General features: G+C 40.2%; 1 protein-coding gene and 1 long non-coding RNA gene across 14 annotated transcripts in view; one reads left to right on the forward strand and one right to left on the reverse strand.

The window, feature by feature from the left end:
• LOC309366555 overlaps positions 1 to 25,192 on the forward strand; it is a 102,951-nt gene that overhangs the window by 57,151 nt on the left and 20,608 nt on the right. The window contains exons 2-3 of one of the 5 annotated variants that reach the window (XR_014166773.1): positions 4,041 to 4,111; positions 4,414 to 4,508. The exons of 3 other annotated variants lie outside the window; for them this stretch is intronic. This is a non-coding gene — a long non-coding RNA (uncharacterized lncRNA). The remainder of the gene's footprint in view (positions 1 to 4,040; positions 4,112 to 4,413; positions 4,509 to 25,192) is intronic. One more of the 5 variants, XR_014166772.1, reaches the window with a different exon arrangement.
• The window catches only part of ESR1 (estrogen receptor 1), a 195,081-nt gene that overhangs the window by 36,550 nt on the left and 133,339 nt on the right, over positions 1 to 25,192 (reverse strand). For all 9 annotated transcript variants that reach the window (XM_081905168.1, XM_081905166.1, XM_081905167.1 and 6 more), the window contains one exon: positions 9,694 to 10,026. In XM_081905168.1, coding sequence (XP_081761294.1) covers positions 9,694 to 10,026 — 333 coding nt within the window. The remainder of the gene's footprint in view (positions 1 to 9,693; positions 10,027 to 25,192) is intronic.

Here is a 25,192-nt window from a genome sequence, read left to right on the forward strand (position 1 = left end):
CAAAGGAATATATTATGGGGAGATTTTGAAGTTGGAATGCAGCTGACCATTTGTATTCACTTGGCTTTCTGGAGAATCATAACCAGTTAATGAGCAGCATGTTCCCAGAAAACACATCACTCACCTAACAAGTTTGAGCTCTTTCAACTGAGAACTGCTTCTTTGTTAAATAATGAGATACACTGAAAGTACATGTGCCTGCCAAATCTCAAGCAGCCAAATTTCTCAAAGAAATTATGGCAGGCTAAATGATCATTGAATTATGTGCATGAAAACAGTTCCTCTGGTTGGATAATATATTGATATCTATCCGTCTGTCTGTCTGTCTGTCTGTCTATCTATCTATCTATCTATCTATCTATCTATCATCTACCAACTGTAGGCAAACGCGGCCCTCCATATGTTTTGGGACTACAGTTCCCATCTTCCCTGACCACTGGTCCTGTTAGCTAGGGATCATGGGAGTTATAGTCCAAAAACATCTTGAGGGCCAAGTTGGCCTATGCCTGATCTATCCCTTCACATTTGTCACAGTTAATACCAGTACAGTTGTACCTTGGAAGTCAAACAGAATCTGTTCTGGAAGTCTATTCGACTTCCAAAACTTTTGAAAACCAAAGCGCAGCTCCTGCAGTCAATCAGAAGCCATGGAAGCCCCAGACGTTTGGCTTCCGAAAATAGTTTGCAAATGAGAACAGTCACTTCTGGGTTTGTGGCGTTTGGGAGCCAAAACATTCGGAAACTAAGCTGTTCAAAAACCAAGGTACGACTGTACTTTTAACTAATATTTTTGCCTCAAATGCAAAAGTAATCAAACTATTAAACATATATAACATAAGAACATACATACTGAAATGATAGGCACTGTCAACATATTCTAAGTAATGCATACCAGCGGTGGAGAACCTATATCCTGAGGCCTAGTCCAGTCTATCAGGCCTCCCAATTTGGCCTATGAGGGTGTTTCTGGCAAGCCATGCTCACCTGCCCCACACTTGAAGTCATATATGACATCAGATGTCGTGCAGGTAAAAGTGGACCTTGGCCAAAAGGGACTTTGCAGGTGGGTTGTCCCTCCTACTTGTTTAAGGGTGGGGATGGGGGGAGATGATCATCTGCCCCCCCCCCCGCAATGTCCACAAAGGGTTATATTCAACATTAGTCATACTCAGAGTAGACCCATTGAAGTGAATAGACATCACATTAATGGATCTACTCTGAGTATAACTTAGTTGGATGCAACCCACAAAACATAATATGGAATTCTAGCCATATCTACTTGGAAGTAAGTCTTATTGAATGCAGTGGGGCTAACCTCCCAGTAAAGGGGCTAGAATTGCAGCCTAATTTGTTTTCTACTTTTCTCAACAAGTAATTTACATGAAAAAGCAATTGATAATAAGTGAATTAAAATATTAAAGATATGCACTTACATCCGTGCATCTAGTTTGGCCTTAACTATTGCATGTGTTGAGCCTTTCAGGGCAATCTGCCTGGGATCAGTGTCAGGAGTTTGAGAGAGAAAAAACCCTTCTTCTGATTTCTGTACTTAACCTGAGTTCAGCTGCATGCAGAGTACAAACTCCAAATGAAAGGAGATGGCGTGAGGCTTTCAAGTTCATTTATGGACAAATCCAGAAAGAAGCAAAACAAACAAGTGGTTTACTCTGTGGCTGGAATGTAGTGGCAAAAGGATGATTTCTGAGAAAAAGAGTAATAGAATGTTCTGAAATAACATAAAATGCAACAAGTGACATGAAATTTAGAGAATGTAAATAGTTAAGAGACAAAATTAATCCACCAGGAAACAGATTTTTTTTTAAAGTCAATGAAATGTTCTCATATGAGGCCATAAGATCACTTATTTCTTAAAAAAAAAATAACAATTTTGTAAATCTACATCTAAACAAAGAGCAGCATGGTTCTCTGTGCCAGTCAGTAAGTCTTTTGTATGGAAATTAAGTATTGCTGCAACATCCAAGTGTCAAACTCTGTGGTGTACAGTGCCATCCTGCAATGTTGCTCTGGTGAAGTAGAATAGGCCTGCACCATACCTAAAGCACCATCTTTATCAAGTGTGGTGGAGCACTGTCACATAAAGTAAAGAAGGGAGCAGACTGGCAAGGAAATTGGTTGACAGTAACTCCTCAGTGAAACAATAGAGCTTCCAGTAAAAGATACCCTTGGTACCAGGGTAATGTAGAGATCTGAGAAAGATAATTAGTAAGCAAGCAATCAGGGGTTAAAAATCCATTCCAGGAGCAAGTTCCATGCCGCAGGGAGACTGCAGGATGTGGGGATGGGAGTGGAGTAACTTGGGGCTACAGCAAGCTAGAGCAGGTTCAAGCTAGAGAAGGAAGCGGACTAGAGGCAGGAGGTAGGCATTTTGAATGCAAGGCCTGGAATTGGTAAGTAGAAATGTTGCATGTGTTCATTCAGTGAGCAACGGCCTGTCCCTCAAAGGTGTCATATTTATATGGGAAGGACCCCTCACTGCTGGCTAGCGTTGTGGTCATATACCACAGTAACTGATGGTCGCCTGTCAAACTGAGTGTTAGGCTGAGCTCTAACAGACCCAGGTTTGGAAATGTACTAACCTCAATGCATCTTTTATGGTGTCTTCAAATAGGAAACTCAATTATATGGCTGAGATATGGTAGGAAGCTGTTTTAATGTGATTGCAACTAATATGCAGAATAGCAAAGGAGACCTGGTGCAGTGGTACATCGTGCTCATTAATGTCCATGTGTACATACATTAAGGCTACACTCTGTAAGTCTATGTCCTGAGGATCCATAGCCTTTGATTCCTATAGTTCAGAGATGTCTATAGGACATTAAACAACCAGGTGCTTGAGAGGAATGGAAAAAGGCCTTCCTCATTCTTACTTAAGCCAATGCCTCATTAAATGCCTCTGACAGGAGTGTCGGAGAAAAGGGAAAATAGCAGGAGAGCATCTCTTCCCAGTAGTCAGTCTTTATGAGTCTACTGCCCAATCTAATGAGCTGTTGTGCGTGTCTTATAAAATTGAGCCAACAGAAAGCTAAAACGAAAGATGCAATTCTATGTGAAATTAACTGGAAGCATATCCAACTGGACACAGCATGACTTACTTTCAAGGAAACAAACACTTAAATCTACATAGTCAGACTTTCCATCCTACTGTGTTTGAGGATATTTCATAGCTTCTGTTGTTTTTAAAGAAAGACTTCCAGATAATTAGCGTTTTAGTGAAACATTCAGAGAGAGAGAGAAAATCCTTATTCCTCCAGAAAGCTCTACAAATAATTTGCATATTTTGTCACCCAAACAAATGCATTATCTTATTTAAGAGAAGCAAAACATTAACGTCTCTCATTAAAGTTCATTACAATGCCTTCTGTCCTATTGTAAGATGATCTGTATCTCTTTAATGAGATACAATGTTTTGCATGAAAAATATACAGGAACTGAAGCACTGAACACTGGCATATTGCAGGATAAGGTTCAAATCTTAAATGCTTGTTTTCCACTGAAATGGCACTCTATTTCCTCCTTTTCATCACTGTTACATCTGCCTAGGTAACCTCATGATATCCTGCACCTTCCCTCCCACTTCCATATGGCAGTAAATATTGTCCACCCAGTGCACAGTTGTACAAATAACAGTGAAGAGTTGTGGAACAGATAACTAGGAATGCTATTATATTTTATCTTCAAATCAAATTCATAAATGACCTTCCAAATTATTAATAATGTGTTTCCAATAAATTCACAACCACTTTAGAAGAGGTATTCTATTTCCCATTCTAAATTGGCGAGTGCCATTACACTCCTCAGGAGCATCCAAAGTTACAAATACACTCACACACTTCAGGCTTTCATATAGGGTGAAACAATCTGTGAGGGTAAAAGAGCTGCCTAACCGCTCCCCACCCTCGTCCGCTGTCCCTTTTCCAGTCCCTCTCCATGAATTTGAGAGGAAAGGTCTGAAGTGGGGGAGCCCTACTCTACTTGTGGAGGATTCCTGAATGATTTAGATTCTCCCCCCCCCCCCCAAGGACAACAGAGGGAGATCCCACAAGGACAGGAGGAGTTTGCTTCATGCATTCATCATCTGTTTCATACAAGGGTAAGCTAACCAGGGTAGGCATGACTCCCATCAGTAAGAAGTATCCTTAGCCGTTCTAGGTCACACCTTTGTTAAACCATTTGGCCCTGAAGGAGCTGGTCTTGGAGTATGTTGCCTGGGTAAAACATAGATAATCTGCTATCTCTTATTAGGATCACTTGTAGTTGTGCAAGCATTCAGTTGATAGGGGATTTATTGGGTAGAGGAATTCTGTGTAACACAAAACACTGCACATATTTATACTTAGAGATGTTGGTCCAAGTAGTAAGTACTGTTACCTATTTTGAATTTATTTTAAATAGCACCATGGTGGAGTGAAATGCCTCAAAACAAGTCTTTGAAAACCCAAGTAGATGTAAACGTAGACTACAACTTCCTAGACAGTGGGAAAGCTAGAGTGAGTATGCAACTTTGACTGAAAAGACAGTAAATTTATCTTCATGTGTGCTGAAACTGCTTCTGCAAGTTAGATATTAACTCAGTATTTCACAGCCCCAGCCTGTACAATTGGAGGATGTTGACAGAAAGCAGTAATTCTGCTTACACTTTCACTGCTTATTTTGGCCAGAAATAAATTCAGTGTATTTGTACAAACATAAATACTTCTCAGGTACATAGCCTCTCACTGTGCCCAAATGTTCCTTTCACTATGGTCTCATTAAATGCATCAGCAATTCCACCTTGTCTTACTTTACAATATAAATGGACTCTGCCTACAGTGGCTGATGTTTCCTGTTCTCTCTTTCTTCTACACCCTTCAAATGGCTTTATTTCTCACCAGTCTCATTGGTAAATACTGATACAGTTCAGTGTTTAAACAATATATTGTTACCAGCGTCTGAAACTCCAATTGTTCCAGGTGCGTTTTGTGACAGGGAATTTCATTAATGTGAGCAGTTTCTGAGCTCTGGGCGCAGTACTGAGCCTGAGATTTCAGATTAAAACTAACACTGCTGGGAAAAAAGGAGGACGTTTTTCTGCCTCCTCACCTCCAGCCAGTCTCTGAAGACTGGAGAAGGTCTGTGTGTCCTTTTGGACCAGGAGGTGCAGTGAAGTCCGTGGTGTCTTTATGATACAGTGGTACCTCGGGTTACATACGCTTCAGGTTACAGACTCCGCTAACCCAGAAATAGTACCTCGGGTTAAGAACTTTGCTTCAGGATGAGAACAGAAATTGTGCGGCGGCAGCGGGAGACCCCATTAGCTAAAGTGGTGCTTCAGGTTAAGAACAGTTTCAGGTTAATAACAGACCTCCAGAACGAATTAAGTACTTAACCCGAGGTACCACTGTATATGGTTTATTTACACATATATACAACCTGAAAACTCTTGCCTTTTCTTCTTATTTCTAACCCCATGGAGGGGTTTTCTCCATTTGCTGTCTGCCCACAGTTTCTCTGTAAATAGCCTTCTTAATGGGGCATCACCCATTTCTTTGTGCTCTTTTAATGGTTCATCTCTCCAGGCAATTACCTCATCTGGAAGCCATCCTGGCTTATATTTTAACATGGTTTATATTTTTAAAATGCTAAATTCAATGTCTGGCACCCCAGAATTAGAAGGCGGGTCCCAAATATGAATGCATGAGCATTCTGTTGCGGCCAACATAACAGGATATGGTATGTGCTTAGTTGTGGAATGTGTGGTGCTCATAGCAATTTCTCCTGCTTGTAAATGTGCCTATGGGCCCAAAAAGGTTGGCGGCTCCTACAATAAATGAATCTCAGAACAGCAGAAAAACTAAAGATACAAGGCAGCAGTGACTATAAACTGTGGCCCTCCAGATGTTGTTTGATTACAACTACCTACAAAGGAAAATCAACAGCTATCTGACTTTTAGAAGAAATCTGAAGGCAGCCCTGTCCTGTATACGTAAATTTTTAATGTTAGACATTTTACTGTGTTTGATGTTTTAATCAACTTCAATCTTTATTACGGTCCAGAGACCCAACAAAACATTACAAATCAATATAGAGTTCATACAGCCTACCTCCAGGTTAATCAAGCACTTTGTTTGGAATATAGGGCTCGTTTGTTCTTGCAACCACTGATAAAAACTTTGCCACTGCCAACGTTCTAGCTTTTGTCTGGTCTTCCAGTAGGAACCTGACATAGTGAGCCTCTGACTTTCCTGGGAAAGGCACCAGCAAGGGTAGTATCAGTTCCGCCCTGGCCTGCTCATACTTTGCACAATGTAACAAAATATGATCTATGGAATCGATGTCTTGAGCACACGAGCAAAGTCTGTCCTGGTAGGGAACTCCTCTCAACCTACCATCCAGCACTGCAGAGGGGAAGACATTCAGTCTGGCTTTGGTGAAAAGCCTTTGATAGTTAGGTACTGTCAGGTTTTTGATGTAATATGTTAACTCAAAGACATACCCATATTGAACTCCTGCTGCCAGCGGACTACAGACTACGTGTGACCGAGATCGCAAGTCACTGTGTGCATTGTCCCATAGTCTTTGCTTTAAAACCTTTTGGGCGCCTTCATAACCCAGGTAATACAGTTGAGGGGGGGGGGGGGAGAGACCAATAGAGGTGGCTTTTTAGCCATGGTTTTCTGCTATTTGCTGACAAATTCCTCATTGGTCAAATGTTGGTACAGACATTTGTTGGAAGCTGCCAAGAGTAGCTGGGGCAACCCAGTCAGGTGGGCAGCATGTAAATAAATAAACAAACCACCACCATCATCCCTGACTACTGGCTACACTGTCTGAGGGCAAATGAGTGGAGTCTAGCAACATTTGGAGGGTCACAGCTCAGCCACCCCAATGTGAATGAATCCTAGACTCAATATTTTCAATACAGGGGGCGGGGGGGAACAGTACTGAGAAGAAATGTAAAATGTAGACCACAAATGAAATTGTCATAATGGAGAGAGATACATAAGCATTGGAATATGAGAAAGAAAAATGCAGAACATGAGAATAAAGGTTAAACATGAATTGGAGAAGGGAAAACACCTTCACACAAAAAACAGTGTTTATTTAGTGTTGCACCCTGAAATAACTAAACTACCCCAATGTTTATCTGTCAGTTCTTTAGAGACCATGATTTGTCCTGGAGAGTTCCAGGTTTAAGAGCATCCCAGGACAGAAGGAAGGCTAAGAGAGAGCAGAGAAGCTGAAATAAGAGAAGTCTTAAAACTGTAGCTGCAATACATGCTTTGCCATCTCCCTCTGTAGGTGGTGTAGACCTGGGGGCGGCAACGTGCGGCCCATGGGCTGGATACTGGCCCACAAGCCACCCTGAACCAAGCTGCCCACTTGGCGAGTCCCCCCCCCCCAGCGCGACACAGGGACTCATCGAGGGGTGCCGGAAATTGTGTGTGCGCATGCGCAGATACTGGAAATCACATCTGTGCATGTCCAGACGCCAAAAATCACTTCTGCACAGGCGCAATTTCCAGCGTCTGGACATGCACAGAAGCAATTACACACTTGGGTCAGAACTTGGGAGACTGATTAAATTTCAAACAATAATATTTTCAGCAGTATATGGAAGATAATTACACTTGAATGGTGTGGATTATCTCTTATTTTCTATTTGTGAAAATAAATTTCACAAAATTAACCAAGAATTTTGGTGTAAGGGAGAGGGGGAGGGAGGGGGAGAGAGAGAGAGAGAGAGAGAGGAGGAGGAGGAGGAGGAGGAGGAGGAGGAGGAGGAGGAGAAGAAGAAGAAGAAGAAGAAGAAGAAGAAGAAGAAGAAGAAGAAGAAGAAGAAGAAACGTGGCTATTGTTGGTCCTTCACAGAGTGTTCCTAATTTCACAAACAGTCTTTTAAGGTCAAATGAGAAAACAATGCCTTAAGAAAGCCAGCAACTTCAGTGGCATTAAAACAAAAATGCAGTGCCAAGTATTTATCTTTTAAGCTTCAGGAAACCACAAAATAACCATAGCACTATGAATCATCTTGAAACTTCAAAGCCTGCATGCCCAATGTACCATTTTAGGATCATTAAATAATGCAGCTACTGTACTGGGTGTAAATCATTAACCAAGCCCACTAAAAGCAATGCCAACCACTTCAACCTTATTAAAAAAGAAAAAAATATCAACCCTGCCTTTCCCAGTATCTGTACTATTAGCTACTAGGTCTGTTACCTCAGTGTCTAACCACAATTGTCAGCTAACTAACCATCACATTAAGCATGCCTGCCTACCTTACATATTAAGTGAGGGGTGACATTTTGCACAGTTAATGGTTGTAGTATCACCAGGATAATGGATGTGGCCTACAGTAGCATTCCATTTTATAGCTTATGATTGATTCAGGACAGTAAAAATATAATTATCACTTACTGTACAATTTCATCCCTGTTTACTTACAAGCAAGTCTCTTTGCTTGCAATCATTATTTAGGAGTTCAACAGAACTTTCTTTTGTGTGAACATGCACACAGGTCTAAACTTGACATGATGTTTTTTGCTTCACACAGTTTGGAGTTACAGAGCAGATTAAGGAAAAAGCTTACATAGTCAATGTGGAACGGGAGAATCTGCTGCACTGCAGATTCAAATTGGGTCCCTTCCTGCACCAGCCATGCACAGTCAGAGGCATGCTCTCCCTGGTGCCTTGCAAGGGTTTCCTTCCCAATTTGAAAAGCAGGTAAATTGGGGTGGATATTCCAATCAGGACCAAAGTGGGGGCAAAGAGTTAAAGCTCCCTTTCCCACACCTCGGTCCCACTCTGGCTTTGGGGGAGGGGGGGGCAGCATGTCAGCTATTTAGATTTTAAATAAATGAATTCACCATGCAACATCAAAATCACATCTAGTTTGGCCCTTGGTGACCCACAAAACCTCATAATAGATACAATTACTATTTCAGCTAAATCTCTACGTACTTTTCATATTTTTGTTAACGATCCAGACTTTCTTCAGAAGCATGCATCTACTGACAGTCTTTGAACAGAATAGTCTGTTTTTACATTTTATGCAGATGTGTTCTTAATTGTTTGATATCATGTTAATTGTGGCTTTATCATTGTTTTATTGTTCTATAAGCCATAAGGAAGTTGTATGTATTCCAACTCCCATTATTTCCAGTTAGCACAGGTGATGGAAACTGTGGTTGAAAACATCTTGAGAGAACAAGGCTGGAAAAAACTGGAAAAATAAAAAAATGAAATTGTGCACAGGGATAGATCATATCTAGTTCTTGGCTAGTGGCTGAAAGCTCAGGTGTTATTTGATTATACGAGGACAGTGTTGGCCTACAGTGATAAACCAAGTGTTATTCAGTTCCAGCCATTCCTTAGTTTTGCACATTCTGCTGCACATCAGTTGTATAAATCAATACTTTGGGCTTTGCAATATGGTACCTTTTTATAGACCTTAAATCACTTTTAGTTAAGATAGAATAGCCCAAATTTAGCCTGAAGATGTGGGAACGAACATTTCATGCTACTATGAGCATTTCATGCTACTACTATATAGTGAGATAATTGTGTGGGTGAACGGAGAAAAGAAGTAATGTTTCCCCAAACTTTCAGACACATTTGCATAAGCAGAATCTAGTCAACAGTTTGTCTTGAGGTATGAACAGCTGTTCAAACATCCTTTACTAATATTCTTACCTGGAACTCTTTTGGCCCAGTTGATCATATGCACCAGTTCTCTGTCAGCCAGGTTGGTCAACAGTGTCATCATAGAAGCTTCATTGAAAGGCCTGCCAGGGTCATATTCTGAATAGACAACAGGTGGTTCAGCCTCTAGTAAGGCACTGACCATCTGATCTGCAGTCAGGGACAGGGCTGGACTGTTCTTTTTGTTATGCTTGATCATCAAAGGACTTGGCCAGAGATTTGGGCTCCTTCTCTCGGCAACAATCCCTGAATTCTTGTTGTCTTGTTCCTCTTTTTGGCGTTTGTGCTTCATTATACGGCCTCCTCTGCGGTCCTTCCGAATTCCTAGAGGGAATATAAAAATTCAGTTAATATAATTCCCTCTTTTTTGAACACAGCACTATTCAATAGCCAGGCTGGGAATTATGCAAATGCCAATGAATCCAATTTTATGCCCTAGGTAAGCCATGCTATGCACTAAGCTACACTGTGAATGAATGGGAAATAATTTTTAATAGTAGTAGTATTGTTTATACATCATCATCATTATTTTCTTTATTTTATTGTCTTTTATTTTTTCCTTCTCCCTTATTTTTCTTTTTTATTTATTTATTTATTTATTTATTTTTACTTGAAAATCTAACAAATGAAGAGAAATGCAACAACAACAAAAACTCCACCAAAATTTCACCAAAAGATTCCTTTGCCTTTCATCATTCTTGAATGTAATTTGTTTTCACATTAATTGATGCAGAATAGCCAAGGAAAACTGCAGAAGAAATGTTTGGCATACTACTAGCAATGTACCAATGCGATGAAAAAGAAAAGGATATAAAGAGCCACTGCTTGATGGAAGTTTCAAACAAACGGTCTGCCACCTGGGAAACTGTAATTACCACATAAAAGGCAAGGTGTGGGTGGACGTCTCTGTTTAAGCATTGACTTCACTCTGTACAAAACACTCTAATAATTTAATCAATCCCAAGCCAATAAATCTTGACTTAAAGGCTTCAGTTTAAATCTGACAATGAGGCTTGAAGTTTGTGGTGCTGCTTCCACCTATATCTCTTCTGGGAAAAATGTCTTCTAAGGTTGGAAAGAACTGTTCTACATTGTGAATATCTCTATGTATTGAGTGACATGTAATTGAATGAATTTAAAAAGAAAGAAATACCTAAGAAGGTTGGATTATTTAATTGCAATTTATGCACGTTGTCAACTTTCCAACTCTTCAAATAATTGTTTCCAGGTAAAGAGGTTCTGCAAATCCACACTTGCCACCTGATCCTTTATTTTAAAGACAACATGCCTGAAGAAGCCTATCATCAGAAACAGCAAAACTTGTGGCAAAACTTTACCATCCGACAAATCTAACTAGCAAACTAATAGGGACAACTCAATCAGAAGCTTCTTGAATTCTGCCACACGGCTCACAATTAATATGATACTGGTTTGGTCTATGAAAATAGAATAGGCAAGCATATGAACGAAGGGCAAGAATTTTCACATAGTTATTTGCCTTGTAAATTGACTGTATCCTGCATTATGTCAGTTACTAATTGCATGTGTCTTTACTCTGAAGAATCATGTGACTGTTTAAAAACAAAGTGCAGATGTGCATGTATGACTTCTTGTTTATGTGTTTAAACATTTGTGGGCTATCTTAGAACTCCAAGAGCTAAAATACAACTTTTATAGATTTGTCATGGCTATTGGCCTAGTTTACAAGAAATGCTAAGCTATTTCTTGTATGAATGAGCTCCATGAGCCAGAGCAAAATGTCATGTTTGAAGGTTCCCTAGCTCCCCGTCCCCTCTTATTGCACGGTCAGGATAACTTCTGTTGTGTTTTACTTTCACTTCCAAAGGATCTCATCTTAACATTATGTATGAACCAGAGATCGTGGTTTACAACAAACACTGTTAGTTTCTAAACAAACCAACTTCAAACCATGGATTATGAAGGTGTCTTTTAAAACTAATCATTGCTTGATGAAAAGCTGGCCAAGTAGTAGACTGGGGGCAAAAGAAGGGAACGTGTGAGCCTGACACTTTGCTCAGGCTTGTGGAATCACATCAATAGAGAATTAAACCATGATTTAACATTTAAATGGACGAAGCTGTTCTGCACACAAAGGGATGGACAAATGGGCAATCTTCTCTTTTGAACTGAGTTAGAAAGCCTGCATATGCAGAACCTGATGTTATTATGAAGTTCTGAACTCCGGGGCCAATTCTCTCCAATGCCAATTTATTCATCTAATCAGTGGTGCAGCTAGAGTCAATGGAGCCACAGGCAGAAAGAGGCAGATGGTGGTGGCAGTGGCAACAAGCCTAGTGTCAGCACCTGGGTGGAATGGGCTTGGCAAGGCTCATCAAGGCTGGCTCTTGACTGCCACACCATCCTTGAAACTTGGTGTGAAACTCCATATACAGTGGAACCTTGGTTTTTGAACATCTCGGAAGTCGAACGTTTCGGTTTTTGAATGCCGAAAACTTGGAAGTAAATGCTTTGGTTTTCAAACATTTTGGAAGTCGAACGGTCTTCCAGAATGAATTATATTCAAAAACCGAGGTACTACTGTACTCAGAATATTTACTCCTTTTTTAACAAAATTGGCAAACTGTGTTGGGGGTTTTTTGCACTAACTTAACAGGAATGTAGATGCAGTTATTAAGCAGGGGAGGGGGGGGAGAGAAATGGAAGAAAAATGTTAGTTATGCGCTTCCCAACTGAGATACTATATATTGCCCTCTAAAGGGCCCATTAAGATTAAATCCAGGGACTAAAATTAAAATTCTCCCTGGTTTGGGGTTGTGTTGGGCGACTAGGAAATCATGAAAACATTTGGATCAAAAGTCTTCCAATGTTCCTCGACAGACACCCCCCCCAAACTGTCTCAACACTCACACACATCTCTTTTGGTCTACCGATGTTGGTGCTCTGATGCTGAAAGGGCAAGGCCCATGCAGAGGGTAAACGTGACATTGGATTTCCCTCAAAATTGGAGAGGGGTGTGAGGTATCCTATGATGCCTTAGGCACCGTCCCAGGGGCAATATTATTGCAGCCTAAAAAAACTAATTTGGTGAAAGCTAAGCAAATATTTTAGTCCAAGTTGCATAAGCAGTCAAAAGCTCTAGGTTGCAGTATCTGTGTTCTTCAGGTGGGAATCAAGTAGATGACATGTATCAGCCAGTATTTTGGGAACCAGCATCTAATTACTCATCTCTGACAAGAAAACCAACTATTCCTTACAGTATAAGGAATATTCTTCCAAACAACAAGCTGCAAATACTTATCCACTTGATAGAAATTTTCTCAAGACAGCTTTGGGCACCAGAACTGAGAATTTTAAAAAGATTAATTTTATGCATTCTGTCTTTCTTACATCAGCAGCTAGAAATGTTCTGACCTACAGAGACAAAGGTTTTTTTAAATCTGTAGATGCATCACTGCTCATAAGAGATTTATAGGTTTTTTTTCTTACTAGCTCTTATCCCATAGAAGGAGAAGAAACAAGAAGAGATCATTATTAATTCTCTTGAAGAAAAAGGGAGTGAGTGCACTTTTCTCTTTGGGGGAAAAAAACCTTGAATGCCTCCATTTTTTTTTTGCTTATCAAATTTTATCATGAGTACCCAATACAAAAAAAGGAATATAACATGAGCAGCAGACAAGACACACATTCCTAAAGGGGGGCGGGGTCCTACAAGGCTACCATTTGAATGAGTCACTTTTGGAGCTAAGTGTTAACCAAAGCCTAAGAGCTATGTTAGAACTTAGCTGACTATGAAGCTAGAAGGTTCATATATGACTCCTATACAAAAACACAGCACTGGAATTCAAAATACAATAAAAAAGAAAAGAAAAACCAGAAAATGAACTGAATCGATTCAGAATTATTCAAAACTCACAAACAATACATTATTTGTTTTCTGTAAGTAGATACAAATTTTAACTACGACAATAAAAATGTTACAAAAGCTCATCACAGAAAATAAAAAGTCCAAAATAAAAATAAACAAATGTTACAGATGGTAATTTTGCTACTCTTAAAATATTTAAATCTTCATCTTCTGTGATTAAAGCTATTGGATGAATGGCACAGAAGCAACTATTTGCCCAGTATAAAACAAATGCTTTGCTTTAAAAGCTTGGCTAGAGTTGGGGAAGAAGTCACACTCCAACTCTTCCCATCACCCCTGATCATTCATCTAAAAAAAATAACAACAGCATGCCATTTGTGCTACCCCCTTCCTCCAATCATATCCTTTGCTCATTGGGTTTGTTCCATTTTACTTTCCATTCAAGCCAACAGCGTTCTGTGTTCTGCAACAAGGCAACTGTAGAACTGATATAACAACCTGAGCTTTGTTACAGCAGAAGCCATACCTAGCCAAAACCATTCACATTTAAAGTTAAATCACCTGCTCTCAAGCAAAAACAAAACAAAACAAAAAAACACTTAAGTGCCCACTAAAATGCTCTCAATTGAAAATTGTCCATAAAAGAGAAAATTGCCTCACTGAAAAGAAAAAATAAATACGGAAATGGAGATAGGGACAATAACAAAAAAAGTGAGTTCTTTCTGAACAGATAGAAAAGATGCCTCCAGGGATCATATTCTACATGTAGGTAGTACTATTCGTGCAACCAGGAGCAGAATTTCTGAGCACAGGTCCAAAATACGCAATGCTTGTCTAGACGCCCAGTTAGTCCAGCATTTCCAGCAAGAGGCTCACACTGAAAATGACCTGAGTTTTTTCATTCTGTGGACTTTTAAAAAGCTACCCTTTAGATCTGTTGATGTACGAAGAGCCTTGTTACAAAAAGAGTACAAATTAATATTTCAATTAGGAATCTTGTTTCCTAAAGGTTTGAATACCGAATTTGACCTTGGATGTTATATATAAATTAATTTTTGTGCCTTTGTTTGTTTAGCAGTAACAGAGAAGCATTACTGTACCTTTAACAATGTACAAATGTGATGATTGATTCCATGCACCTGTAATGTATTTAAATGTTTGTTACCATATTCACTGTGACTGTGAGCATTTCGTATGATCTTTTGTCTTGAGCGAACCGTGTTGAGTGATTAAGTAAGACACAACATAAGATGGTATTGCAGATATTTTATGGTCTTTCATTTATTGTAACAGGAATGCCATTTTGTATTATTTAGCACTATTGACTAATGAAGCTTGCTGCGAAACCTGGATAATATGCAGAGAACAGGTCTCTATTTGGTTCCTTTGGCTATTTGTACCATTTTCACCATGGGAGTAGTGAGGAGTTGTTTTCCTGCAACCGCACATACATATATCGCCTAGCGCTTCCAGCAAATGACTATTTGAAGAACGCTTTCTCGCTACCGCTCCTACATATGTGGCTTTGTGCATCCAGTGAATGGCTATTTGAAGAACAATTTGTTTGCTCCAGTTGTGTAATGTAATACTTACTGCATACACAACCAGTACAGTAAAGAGAGAGACATTAATTCATTCTGTGTTTATGAGTATCTCCAGACTTGGTTATGCAGACTGCACTTTAGTTTGCTTATTGTTTAGTAGGTTTATGAGGTTATATACCTATTCTAGTAAAATTGACCTTTTATATTCATAAGCCAGTTTTTGGTGTTGTTGGTTTGTTGTATAATAATTGTCATTACACCTGATACTTTTTGTGTTTACATCATATTCCTAGCACAATTAACCCATGAAAAATCGTATTTAGTGGATGCAAGAGCAGCCTAATTTTGAATATGTAGAAATGAATGACAACAAGGAAGGGAATCTGCCCTTTTATGCTGTGTAAGGCAACTTGCATACTGACCATGCTACATAAATAAATAATAAAAGTTTCTGAAGACTATACCTCTGTATTTATCAGAAACTTTCCAAGTATATTTATTATATACTTGGTGCCAAAAAAGAAAAGGGTTATTTGAAGAAAATAAGATCTGTATAAAGCCATGAGAAGACAAGGGTGAACGGAGATGTGACCAGCTGCCACATTTTCTCTTATACTAAGAGCAGAGATAGGTGTGGGGAAGATATCTTCTATTACAGGTTTCCGTCTAACATTTAGGAGACAGCTGCAGGACTCATAAAGAAAAGATCCTTTCAGACAGCTATCTTGTTCAAGTGAAAATTTTCACTCGATAGATTTTTCAAGTGACAGGCATTTACCACATGCTGAAAAATCCCAAATTATTTAATTCCTGCTTCAGAACTTCATTCAATCAATATAATTGTCCAGCTATGTATTACTATTTTAGTTGAATGTTTGCACTGTTATTATTACTATTATTTATTGAATTTACACCCTGCCTTTCCTCCTGATGGAGCCCAGGGTGGGAAACACATACACAATTTAAAAACAAATACAAGCAAAATATGGCTAAAACATGAGACTTTTTGGTGAAGAACAGGTACTCAATGAATGAATGAATGAATGAATGAATGAATGACATTATTTTAGTGGGTCACTTTATCTTATAGACCTGTGAGAGCTTTGATAAATGACAGAGGTCTAATATAGGCAGCAAGTGGAAATAAATTCACGTGGAAATCCATCAGAGATTCGCTCAGTCATCTGTACCACTTACAGTGCAGTGGTGCTATATCTTCTTCACTGCCACACAATGTGTAGCAAAGGCATGCAGCCAGTCCCAGTTCTGTCCTTGGCATCTCCTGGCAGGGCTGCAATACACTCTTGTATGAAACCCCGGAAGAGCTCCTGCCAGTCAGTGTAGAGGCAATAAATAATCTTCCTTATTTCCATGCTCACTTTTTTTCCCTCATAAAGTCATAGAATTATAGAGTTGGAAAGGACCCTGAGGGGAAATCTAGTCCAACTCCCTGCAATGCAGGAATCTCAACTGAGTGCCTGCACCTGGCAGCAATACAAAAACAGTTCCCTCAGATTCATTTGAAGTTGTTGGCATTGGCAAGGTTAAAAGGAACATGAGGAGTGGGAGAATCATGCTCAGTTCTATTATCAAGGTACCCCTCAGATCAGGAAAGCCCTCTGAGGTGATATTATGAAGGGTGCCTGGAAGCAGTGGACAAGAACTCTGAAAAACTCATTGCGTGGCAAGGCCCCAAACCCTCCTCCTATGTTGGAATAAGGACACTTGACACCAAAATTTTGGTTAATGGGCTGAGCTGAAAATGTCACAACTTTATTGGTTACAGAATGTGAGTATTATTGGCTTAGGCATTGGAACCGAACCAACTATATCTGACTCCTGCCCGCCTTCAGGAAGTCTCAGAAGGGTTAACCACCAGTAGGGGGAGCCCTGTGATGCAAATTGAATAGGAACTCCCCCAGGGTCACCGATAGGGGTCGTGCCATGGCCCTAGCCCCCGCCTGGGCTTTGGATGGGGCCATGCCCCCCCAGATTCCTTTAACGGAATACCTTTGAAATAGGAGGAGTAGGTGATGGCCACTACCTCCCCTCACCTCCAACCGAATACTCCAATGCCTAACTGCCAAACCTTACAAAGCTGTGACAATTTGCTACAAGGTAGGCGAGAAAACCAAATGGCTGGTGCCAATTTGTCAAGTGGAAACAATTCCTACCAGGCCCCTTCAACAGGCGACCAACCGAGGTCCATAGCAAGGTCAAAGGATTAAGAGCCTAATCTAAGGGAGGGAGGGAGGGAGGGAGAACTGCGCGAGCAGGAACCAGAAAAAAGGAGCGAGTTCCCGCATGTGGGCAGTTTAAATGCTGTGTGTCACACCCCCTAACCAACCGGACTGGTCAGCCTAGGGTGCCGGGGGGGACTCCCTAAGACGCAGGGGCTAGCTACACCCCTGTGCATGGGGCAGGATCGTGTCCAGCCCGCAACTCCATTTTTCCAGGGAAGGGAAATGGCTTTTTAGTTCTGAAAGCAGCTTACAATGTGACAGCATTGAGTTCTGCTTCCAATAGGCACCCTTTTATTCTCTTGGAGAATAGGATATAGTCCCAGACCCTCCTGCATCATAGCATCTGCCCTTGACTAATGGAAGCCCCCCCCCCAGCTGAAGAGGGGCCAAGCAAATGATGGGTTTTACTGAGACCTACTAAAAGTAATGGACCTAACATAGACATGTTGATTGATTTCAATGGATCTACTAACAATAAAAGTTAAGAGGAACCCAGTGTTTGTGGACAGTGTTCTTATACAGTTTAGTCACTAGGTGGCACAAAACTTACTTGGCTCTGTGGAATCTGGAATTTCCATTGGCTGTACTGTTCTTGCAGATGTTCTGAGTTATAGTCCCTCCCATATTTAATATATCTACATAAAGATCTGGTCTCGACAAATCTTATATTGTAGAATAAGGCAACATAATGTATTACTGACACCTCAAATTTCACGTTTCAATTATTGCCTGCATAGAGTAATCTAATATTTGTACCTGTAGCCCTACTCCCCAAACATCTAGTAAAAAACCTAATGGGGAAATCCAAAGTAAGATTCACAATCTGTTACGCTTGCACTTGTCTGGATTCTAGGTGGTGCAGAACACAAGTACTTTCTTGCAAAAATGTAAGATATTTTCTTCCTATCCTCTATATATGTCAAGTGGACAAATATATAAGTCATGGGGGAGGGGAATATAAAAATTACCAACTGCAGCCTTCTAAAAGAATCTTTCAGCCATCAATTTGATCTCAAATTGTCTGGTCTGGCACAAGCCAGTCAATGTGACACAGGCTTATAAATCAACTTTCCATTGTACTGTTTAGAGCATAAAGCACACAAGGAAACCATTTGTAAGAAGCCTCAATCTTAAATTTCCCTCCCTCCAGCTGTGTTTGTGCATTGATCCAAATATTGCTACTCTATGTGTGTTTGTGCCTGAAGCGGAATATTTTGGCTGAGGCACCATGGGATATATCTTTTTTTTCCCTCGAAAACTATTTCCCCAAACTACCATGCCCTCTATACTACCTAAAATATCAGGTAGCACAGTATGTATTTTCATTTTTGTTCATGTTTGACATGGATGGGACTGAAGACAATATTAGGTTACAGAAGGCAGCATGCGCAGTACTGTTTCCTGTGTACGCTAAATGGGATGACTACCTGTCACTCACACTTTACAAATTGATAAATTTTGCTATTCTGTGTTCTGAAGGACACTGGACATATGCTACCTTTGTTCTGCACATGTAATCCTCTGTAGAAGCCAGCTGCAGGATTAAAACAAGAGCCAATCTACAAGTGTCTATGCTAGGTCAGTCAAAGTAGTAGTGGTAGTAGTAGTAGTAGTAGTAGTAGTGATAATAATAATGATGATGATGATAATAGTAGTAGTAGTAATACTTTTATTAATACTCTACCCATCTGGCTGGGATTCCCAGTGGGAGGTGGAAGGCAGCAAGCAAACATGCCACAACACAATGAAATAGATGTTTTGGTTTTTTTTCCAGTAGCCGCCCACAGTACACTTTATGTGAAAGTTATTGTGAGGCATTTGGCCCAAGAGATAATAAATGTCAGCGTTCAATCTTTTATATTACAGTTATGGGGCAGGAAAGTGTTGGCACTGTCAAGCTCCAATGCCAGGTTTATACCCATGCAATGCAATGTGCTACAGCAGTATATTTTGAGAAAACTATTACTGAAGTTATTAATGCAGTATTTCAGTTGCAACTACTACCTCATCCTTTGCAGTGCGATTCTATCATGTCTACTCTGGCACAAGTCACATTGGGTTCAATGGTACTTACACAATTGTCAGTGTGTGTTTAGAATTCCAGCCTTTGTGAAACTGTGTCCTAAAACTCACATCTACCAGTACAACCCTATGTATATGTCTACTCAGTACAGGTACCAATCCTATAACCAGGTTCCAATATAATATAAACTCTGGGATACAGCCCCATTTATCTCAATGGATATACAGGCTCACACTGTCAATATAATATAAATTTGGAAAAACTGAGTCCAATTAATAACTTTAGCAAAGTCATCCTTAATTAATTTAGATGAGCTTATTTTACTAGTTTTATTTAATATGTGATGATGTTTTCATGAATTTTATGCTTGCCTTCTAGCATGTCTATTTTTGTCTTTTCTTACTTTTTGGGGTTAATTTCTGCTGCTACTTTAAACTGCTGGGATTTTAAAACAATTAGAACAATTATTTAATTATTGAATTTGTGCCTAATATGCATATTTTCTTTCTGTTGTAGTTCAAATATACTTTTAAAATATAGAATACATAAAAATCTTTGCTATGGGTTTATACAGTGGTACCTCGGGTTACAGACGCTTCAGGTTACAGACTCCGCTAACCCAGAAATAGTACCTCGGGTTAAGAACTTTGCTTCAGGATAAGAACAGAAATCGTGCGGCAGCAGCAGGCGCCATTAGCTAAAGTGGTGTTTCAGGTTAAGAACGGACCTCTGGAACGAATTAAGTACGTAACCAGAGGTACCACTGCATATTTTTTCGCAAAATTATAGCAACATGTTAGAATCATATAATTGTAGTATTGGAAGGTCATTTAGTCCAACCCCCTGCAATGCAGGAATCTTTTTGCCCAAGATGGTGCTCAAACCCACAACCCTGAGACGAAGAAACAATTTTTTCTTCATTTATCTCCTGGTTTAGAAACTGATTTATCTCATTCTAAAGCCTGCCTTTCCTAATCTAAATTGTTGTTATTATTGTCATTATTAATAATTTTGGAAGGCCTGGACAAATATTGCACATTTGATTAACTCATAGGTCCTTTTGAGCATAATCTTCTGTGCAAGTGGCATACAAAGAAGCAGGTGACAATGAAACAGGCAATGCATATGGTGGGCTCTCAGTCTAAAAGGGTAGTCTAAATGTTTACACAACACTAATACAATTATTTAATTTATTTATTTTCAAGAGAACATTTTATTTTATTCTTACTGTCACATCACATAGCTTAGTGTGGCGTTTTAAGCTATTTACCTGCTGAGGTTTGCACCACTTTCTAAATTGGTGAGATAAAAGATAATTGTTTAATCATACAAACATTTCACCTGAACCTAGCAGCCTCCTGAAGGAGCAAAGAGATTAAGCAGAGTGAATGGCAACAGTTATGAGATCCGCTGTCTCCCAGGAGCCTGCATTGTAAGGCTAATTCACCTATCTAGACTCAACCTGAGTGAATAAACACAACCCTTCTATGTTGCTAGCCACTCTTACAAACCGCCCAGCCTCTATCTAGAGCTCTCCTACATTATGTGCTCTGAAATGTATGCCTGAAGGCAGATTCCAGTTACTGCTGCAGAGTTGCATTATTCCTTATTGCTTAGCATCTGCCTGAGATGTGGCTGTGATCACACACTCTATTTTACTGTGCCCTCACTACTAATAGCAGACCATCCAGGACAACAACAACAACAAAAACCTGTCAAAATTTGTTACGGTTTGCTTCTAAAGCTGTGGAGCTCATTGTCATGAACTGGTAGAACGGTGGGGAAGAGGAAGAGGATCCTGGGGAAGGGTAGCTGGGATTGGGACACACTGAGGTGAGCAGGGGATGGGGAAGGAAGTACTCACAGGGTGATGGAGGATGGTGAGGGGACAAAGGTCAATGCACAGGAACCAGAGCAGCAGGACCCACCACCAGTGCCAGAGAGGCCCCTGTCTCCATGAACATGGTGGGCCCTGAGGTATAGGGAGCAGCAGGAGTGGCACTCTAGGAGGCTAAGGCAGGCAAGGGCCCACAGCCCAGCTCCTGAGCCCAGGTGGGGCTTGCTAGCTCTGGGAGGAAAGGTGTGATTCCTCAGCTGGAGTAGGCTTGGAACAGGTGAGGGTCACATGCCTCATCAAGCACAGATGCTGCAAGTAGCATGCAACATATAAAAGGGAAGCAGAGCTGAGGTGCTGTGTCTGCTCAATGGCCCATGTTGATGGCTCTTGGCTTGGATGCCACTGGACCTCTACAGGACAGTGCTTGACTCTGGATTGTTATCTGACTGCTGGACCTGGCTACTTGGATTGACCCTGGACTATGTTTCCTGACCTTTGGACTTTGCTTGTGTGACTTGACCCTCAGACTTTGGACTTGACATACTGACTGGCTGCCAGGTAGGTTCAGGACACTCAGAGTGCACTTCCAACCACTTTAAACAAGCATCTGTGAGGATCCCCCCCCCCAAAAAAAATCTCCCTTAAACAGCGGTCAGCATAGTTCAGATGCAAATGAAACCAAGACTGCCCTGACCATTCCCATTGGTGCAAGCGGGCCTTGTCTAGAGACTGTTGAGGTAGGTGACAAGGCTTAACCACTCTTTCAAAGTGTGGCCATCAGGTCCAGACATAGCTATGAGCTGCAGCTTTCATCCAGAAAAATCCAGGGTGTGCCTTATGTAATTCCCTTGGCACATTCTCCTGCCCTTGTGGGGAAAACCACCACTCCCATGCCCTACAAGATGCAGCCACCATCTAGGCTCATGTCTATACCCTTTGTCCAGAACGGCCAACATTATGCTTCTTGATACTGTCTTGGCCCTCCATAACAGTATAGCATACTGTTAATTCCACATTCTGATCAGGAATGTCTTCGCAGAGGTCTCATCCAACTCATGTTGCCATGCTGACTGCCTGCCTTGTAGAGGATCTTGAATTCATAAGCTGCTAAGATCAATGCCCAACACTGTCATCAATCTTCTCTGCAAACAGCCCCACCAATGGTTTGTGGCCTGCTTTGATGGCGAAAGGCTTCCCATGCAGGCTGTGGTAAAACTTCTTTAAGCCAAATACGATTGCTAGACTTTCCTTTTCCAATGTGCCCTGGAGGCATAACCAATTGGCCATTCTTCTGCTGCTGGATCTATTTTATGGGACAGAATTGTCCCTGGTCTACAAGATAAAGCATCACAGGACAAAACTAACTGGGGTCAAAATGGAGTGACATGTCTGCAGTGTTCAGCCTTCTCCTGGAAAGCCTCCCTTTGTCTGTCTGCTCAGTAGCACAAGGTTTTGTTTAAGTATTTTGTGTGGTTGGTGCCTTTTCAATAGTCAAAATCCTTATTTTCACTCTTGTCTTGCCCAATAGATGCAAGCCTTCCAATCAGCTAGTAATTGCTCTTGAATTACAACATCACCAACTCCACACACAAATCTGTCTCTCAGCATATCCTCCAGAACATTTCCAAAAGAAGGGTTCTGTAAACTTTTTGAGATTAGCTCTATATTGATAGATTCAGCTCTCTCCCCCCCCCCCATTACATAATTTGAAATGTTCCTGTTATACTTGGCCTTGGAATGCAGCGGTCAATCAAGATTTTTTGTAACCCTGCCAAACTTCTATGCTCTGGTATTTGTGGTTGCAACAAACTTCTTAAAAAGTAGCACCTTTTTGCCACCCACACACCCACACGGCAATGCCCTTGGGATGATAATGATAAAACTGATGAAAATGTAAATAGGGGAGGTGCATAACTAGGCATTGTGAGTGCAGGGACAAAGGATAACAATTCAGTGACCAAAGTATCACAGGTGAAACCTCTTGTTAGTCATGTTTCTATTCCTCAGAAAGAAAAGGCAGAAAAACAGCAAGAAATTAATTCATAATTTGTGAACTATGGTCCTTATTCAGAAGTGAAGGCACAAAACAAAACTGATGCTGAGTAGCAGAATTCTTGGACAAGAATCAGCTGCTTATCAAGACTAGAGAAAACTAATCTTTTAGGGATCACTTTACAAGGCTCTGCTAAAGGCTGTGAAACAACACACACACGCTATATGACTCATCACATACTTTAACAAATCAAAATAGCACTTTCTCTTTACTTCCTTATACTAGAGATTAAATGTCACTATTTGTTCCTGCCAATGTTAACTGGAATTGCCCATGTGGCATAATCTTATTACAAGCAATACTGTACAGTGGTACCTTGGTTTACAACCATAATCTGTTCCGGAGGTCCGTTTGTAAACCAAAACAGGTTGTAACCCAAGGCACATTTTCACCAATGGGGCCTCCAGAAAAAATTTGTTTGTAATCACAAAAAAGGGTTATAAAAAAAAAAGTTGCAAACCAGGACACACACTTCCAGGTTTGTAATCCAAAATGTATGCAAACCAAGGTACCACTGTATTTGAAATTTACATGTTGCCAAAAATTATGAGATTCCAACAGGATATGAAAAGGGATTCTCTGTTTGTGATGCTGGAACATAAATGGATATGTTCTATTTGTGTGGAAACATAAATATAAGAATACATTGTTTGCCAGAAACTGTGCTACTCCCCCCTCCAACCCATCACAATCAAGCATATCTTTTTTGCCTGCACAGATCTGTTTTTTCCTGGCTAACCGGGAGGAACATCCCTTGATCTTTCTTTCTTTTTTCTTGGAACAATGTAAGAAGAGCAGAAGTGACTATTCCAATGTACCACTAGGTTCCTCATCGGCTTCCCTTAGAGCACCTTATTGCTGCTTATTTGAATTTTGTGATTTATATTTTTATTTGTAAGGCACCTTCCATAGAAAGGTGGGATATATGTGTTGGGGTGTGTGTGAAATTAACTCCTGTTGAACAACCACTTTGAAGATGGGTTGGCTACTTGATTGCACAATGTCACCCAATGGACATCAGCAGGTGAGCAACTCCAGCGTCTCCTTCATGCACAAGTATGTTCTTCATGTACAAGACATAAGGGTGCTCAATTTATTTTGGAAGTTAAGGTGTAAAAAGACTGTGACGAAAGAATAATCCATTACATGCCAGTATCTGCTTTTCTCTTGCTGCCCAATACATATTGTTGGAGGAAGATGGTTGTCCTTGTTATATCGCTGCTTTGCACGTATCAGTAGGCCTGATATCCCAAGTGAGCCTTCATATCCAAGAAGCATGGTCTCTCTGCAAGGTTTTAAGATGAATAGAAGAACTGGACTATCCATCTGGACAATCTTTATAATAGCACTGAGGTATGGCCCTTCCAAAGCTCTTTTAATACCTAATAAATGTTGAGATAGTCTGCTCTTCTGATTTGAAAAGAGTAGCTTGAGTCAAGCAGAGTGAGGACAGCAATGACATAATTAGGAGCAGAAAGGATAGGTGTGATTTATCATCCAGCTGCATATTTGGTGTGTGTTAGGTGTAAATAGCACTTCTGATGTAGTAATAGGATACAGGCAGTATTATGATGTATGTTTAAACAACCAGCACACTCTTTGTATTTACAGAGCATGAAAAGACTTCTGAACTATAAGTATTTTGGCAGTGTCCTTTTAGTTAATTGGTTCTTTAAATACACAAGTACTAATAACTGTACATTTTTACATTAGTACAGGACAGTATGTTTTGAAAATATAGACATTCACTTCAGGTACAAAACAAATAGTTTCCTACAGCTTGAGTATTTTTCTTCCTCATTCACCAAGTACTATTTTTAGTACAGTATAATGTTGCATTCAAGATAATTGCAAGGCAAATTAGAATTCTTGGAATGATTCCAGATGATGCATTTAAAAATTATTTCCTCTTTGGTTCTGAGAATTCCTTTAATAATCATTTG

The sequence above is a fragment of the Podarcis melisellensis genome (genome assembly GCF_964234715.1).
Source record: "Podarcis melisellensis genome assembly, chromosome: 3".
Lineage (NCBI taxonomy): Eukaryota > Metazoa > Chordata > Lepidosauria > Squamata > Lacertidae > Podarcis > Podarcis melisellensis.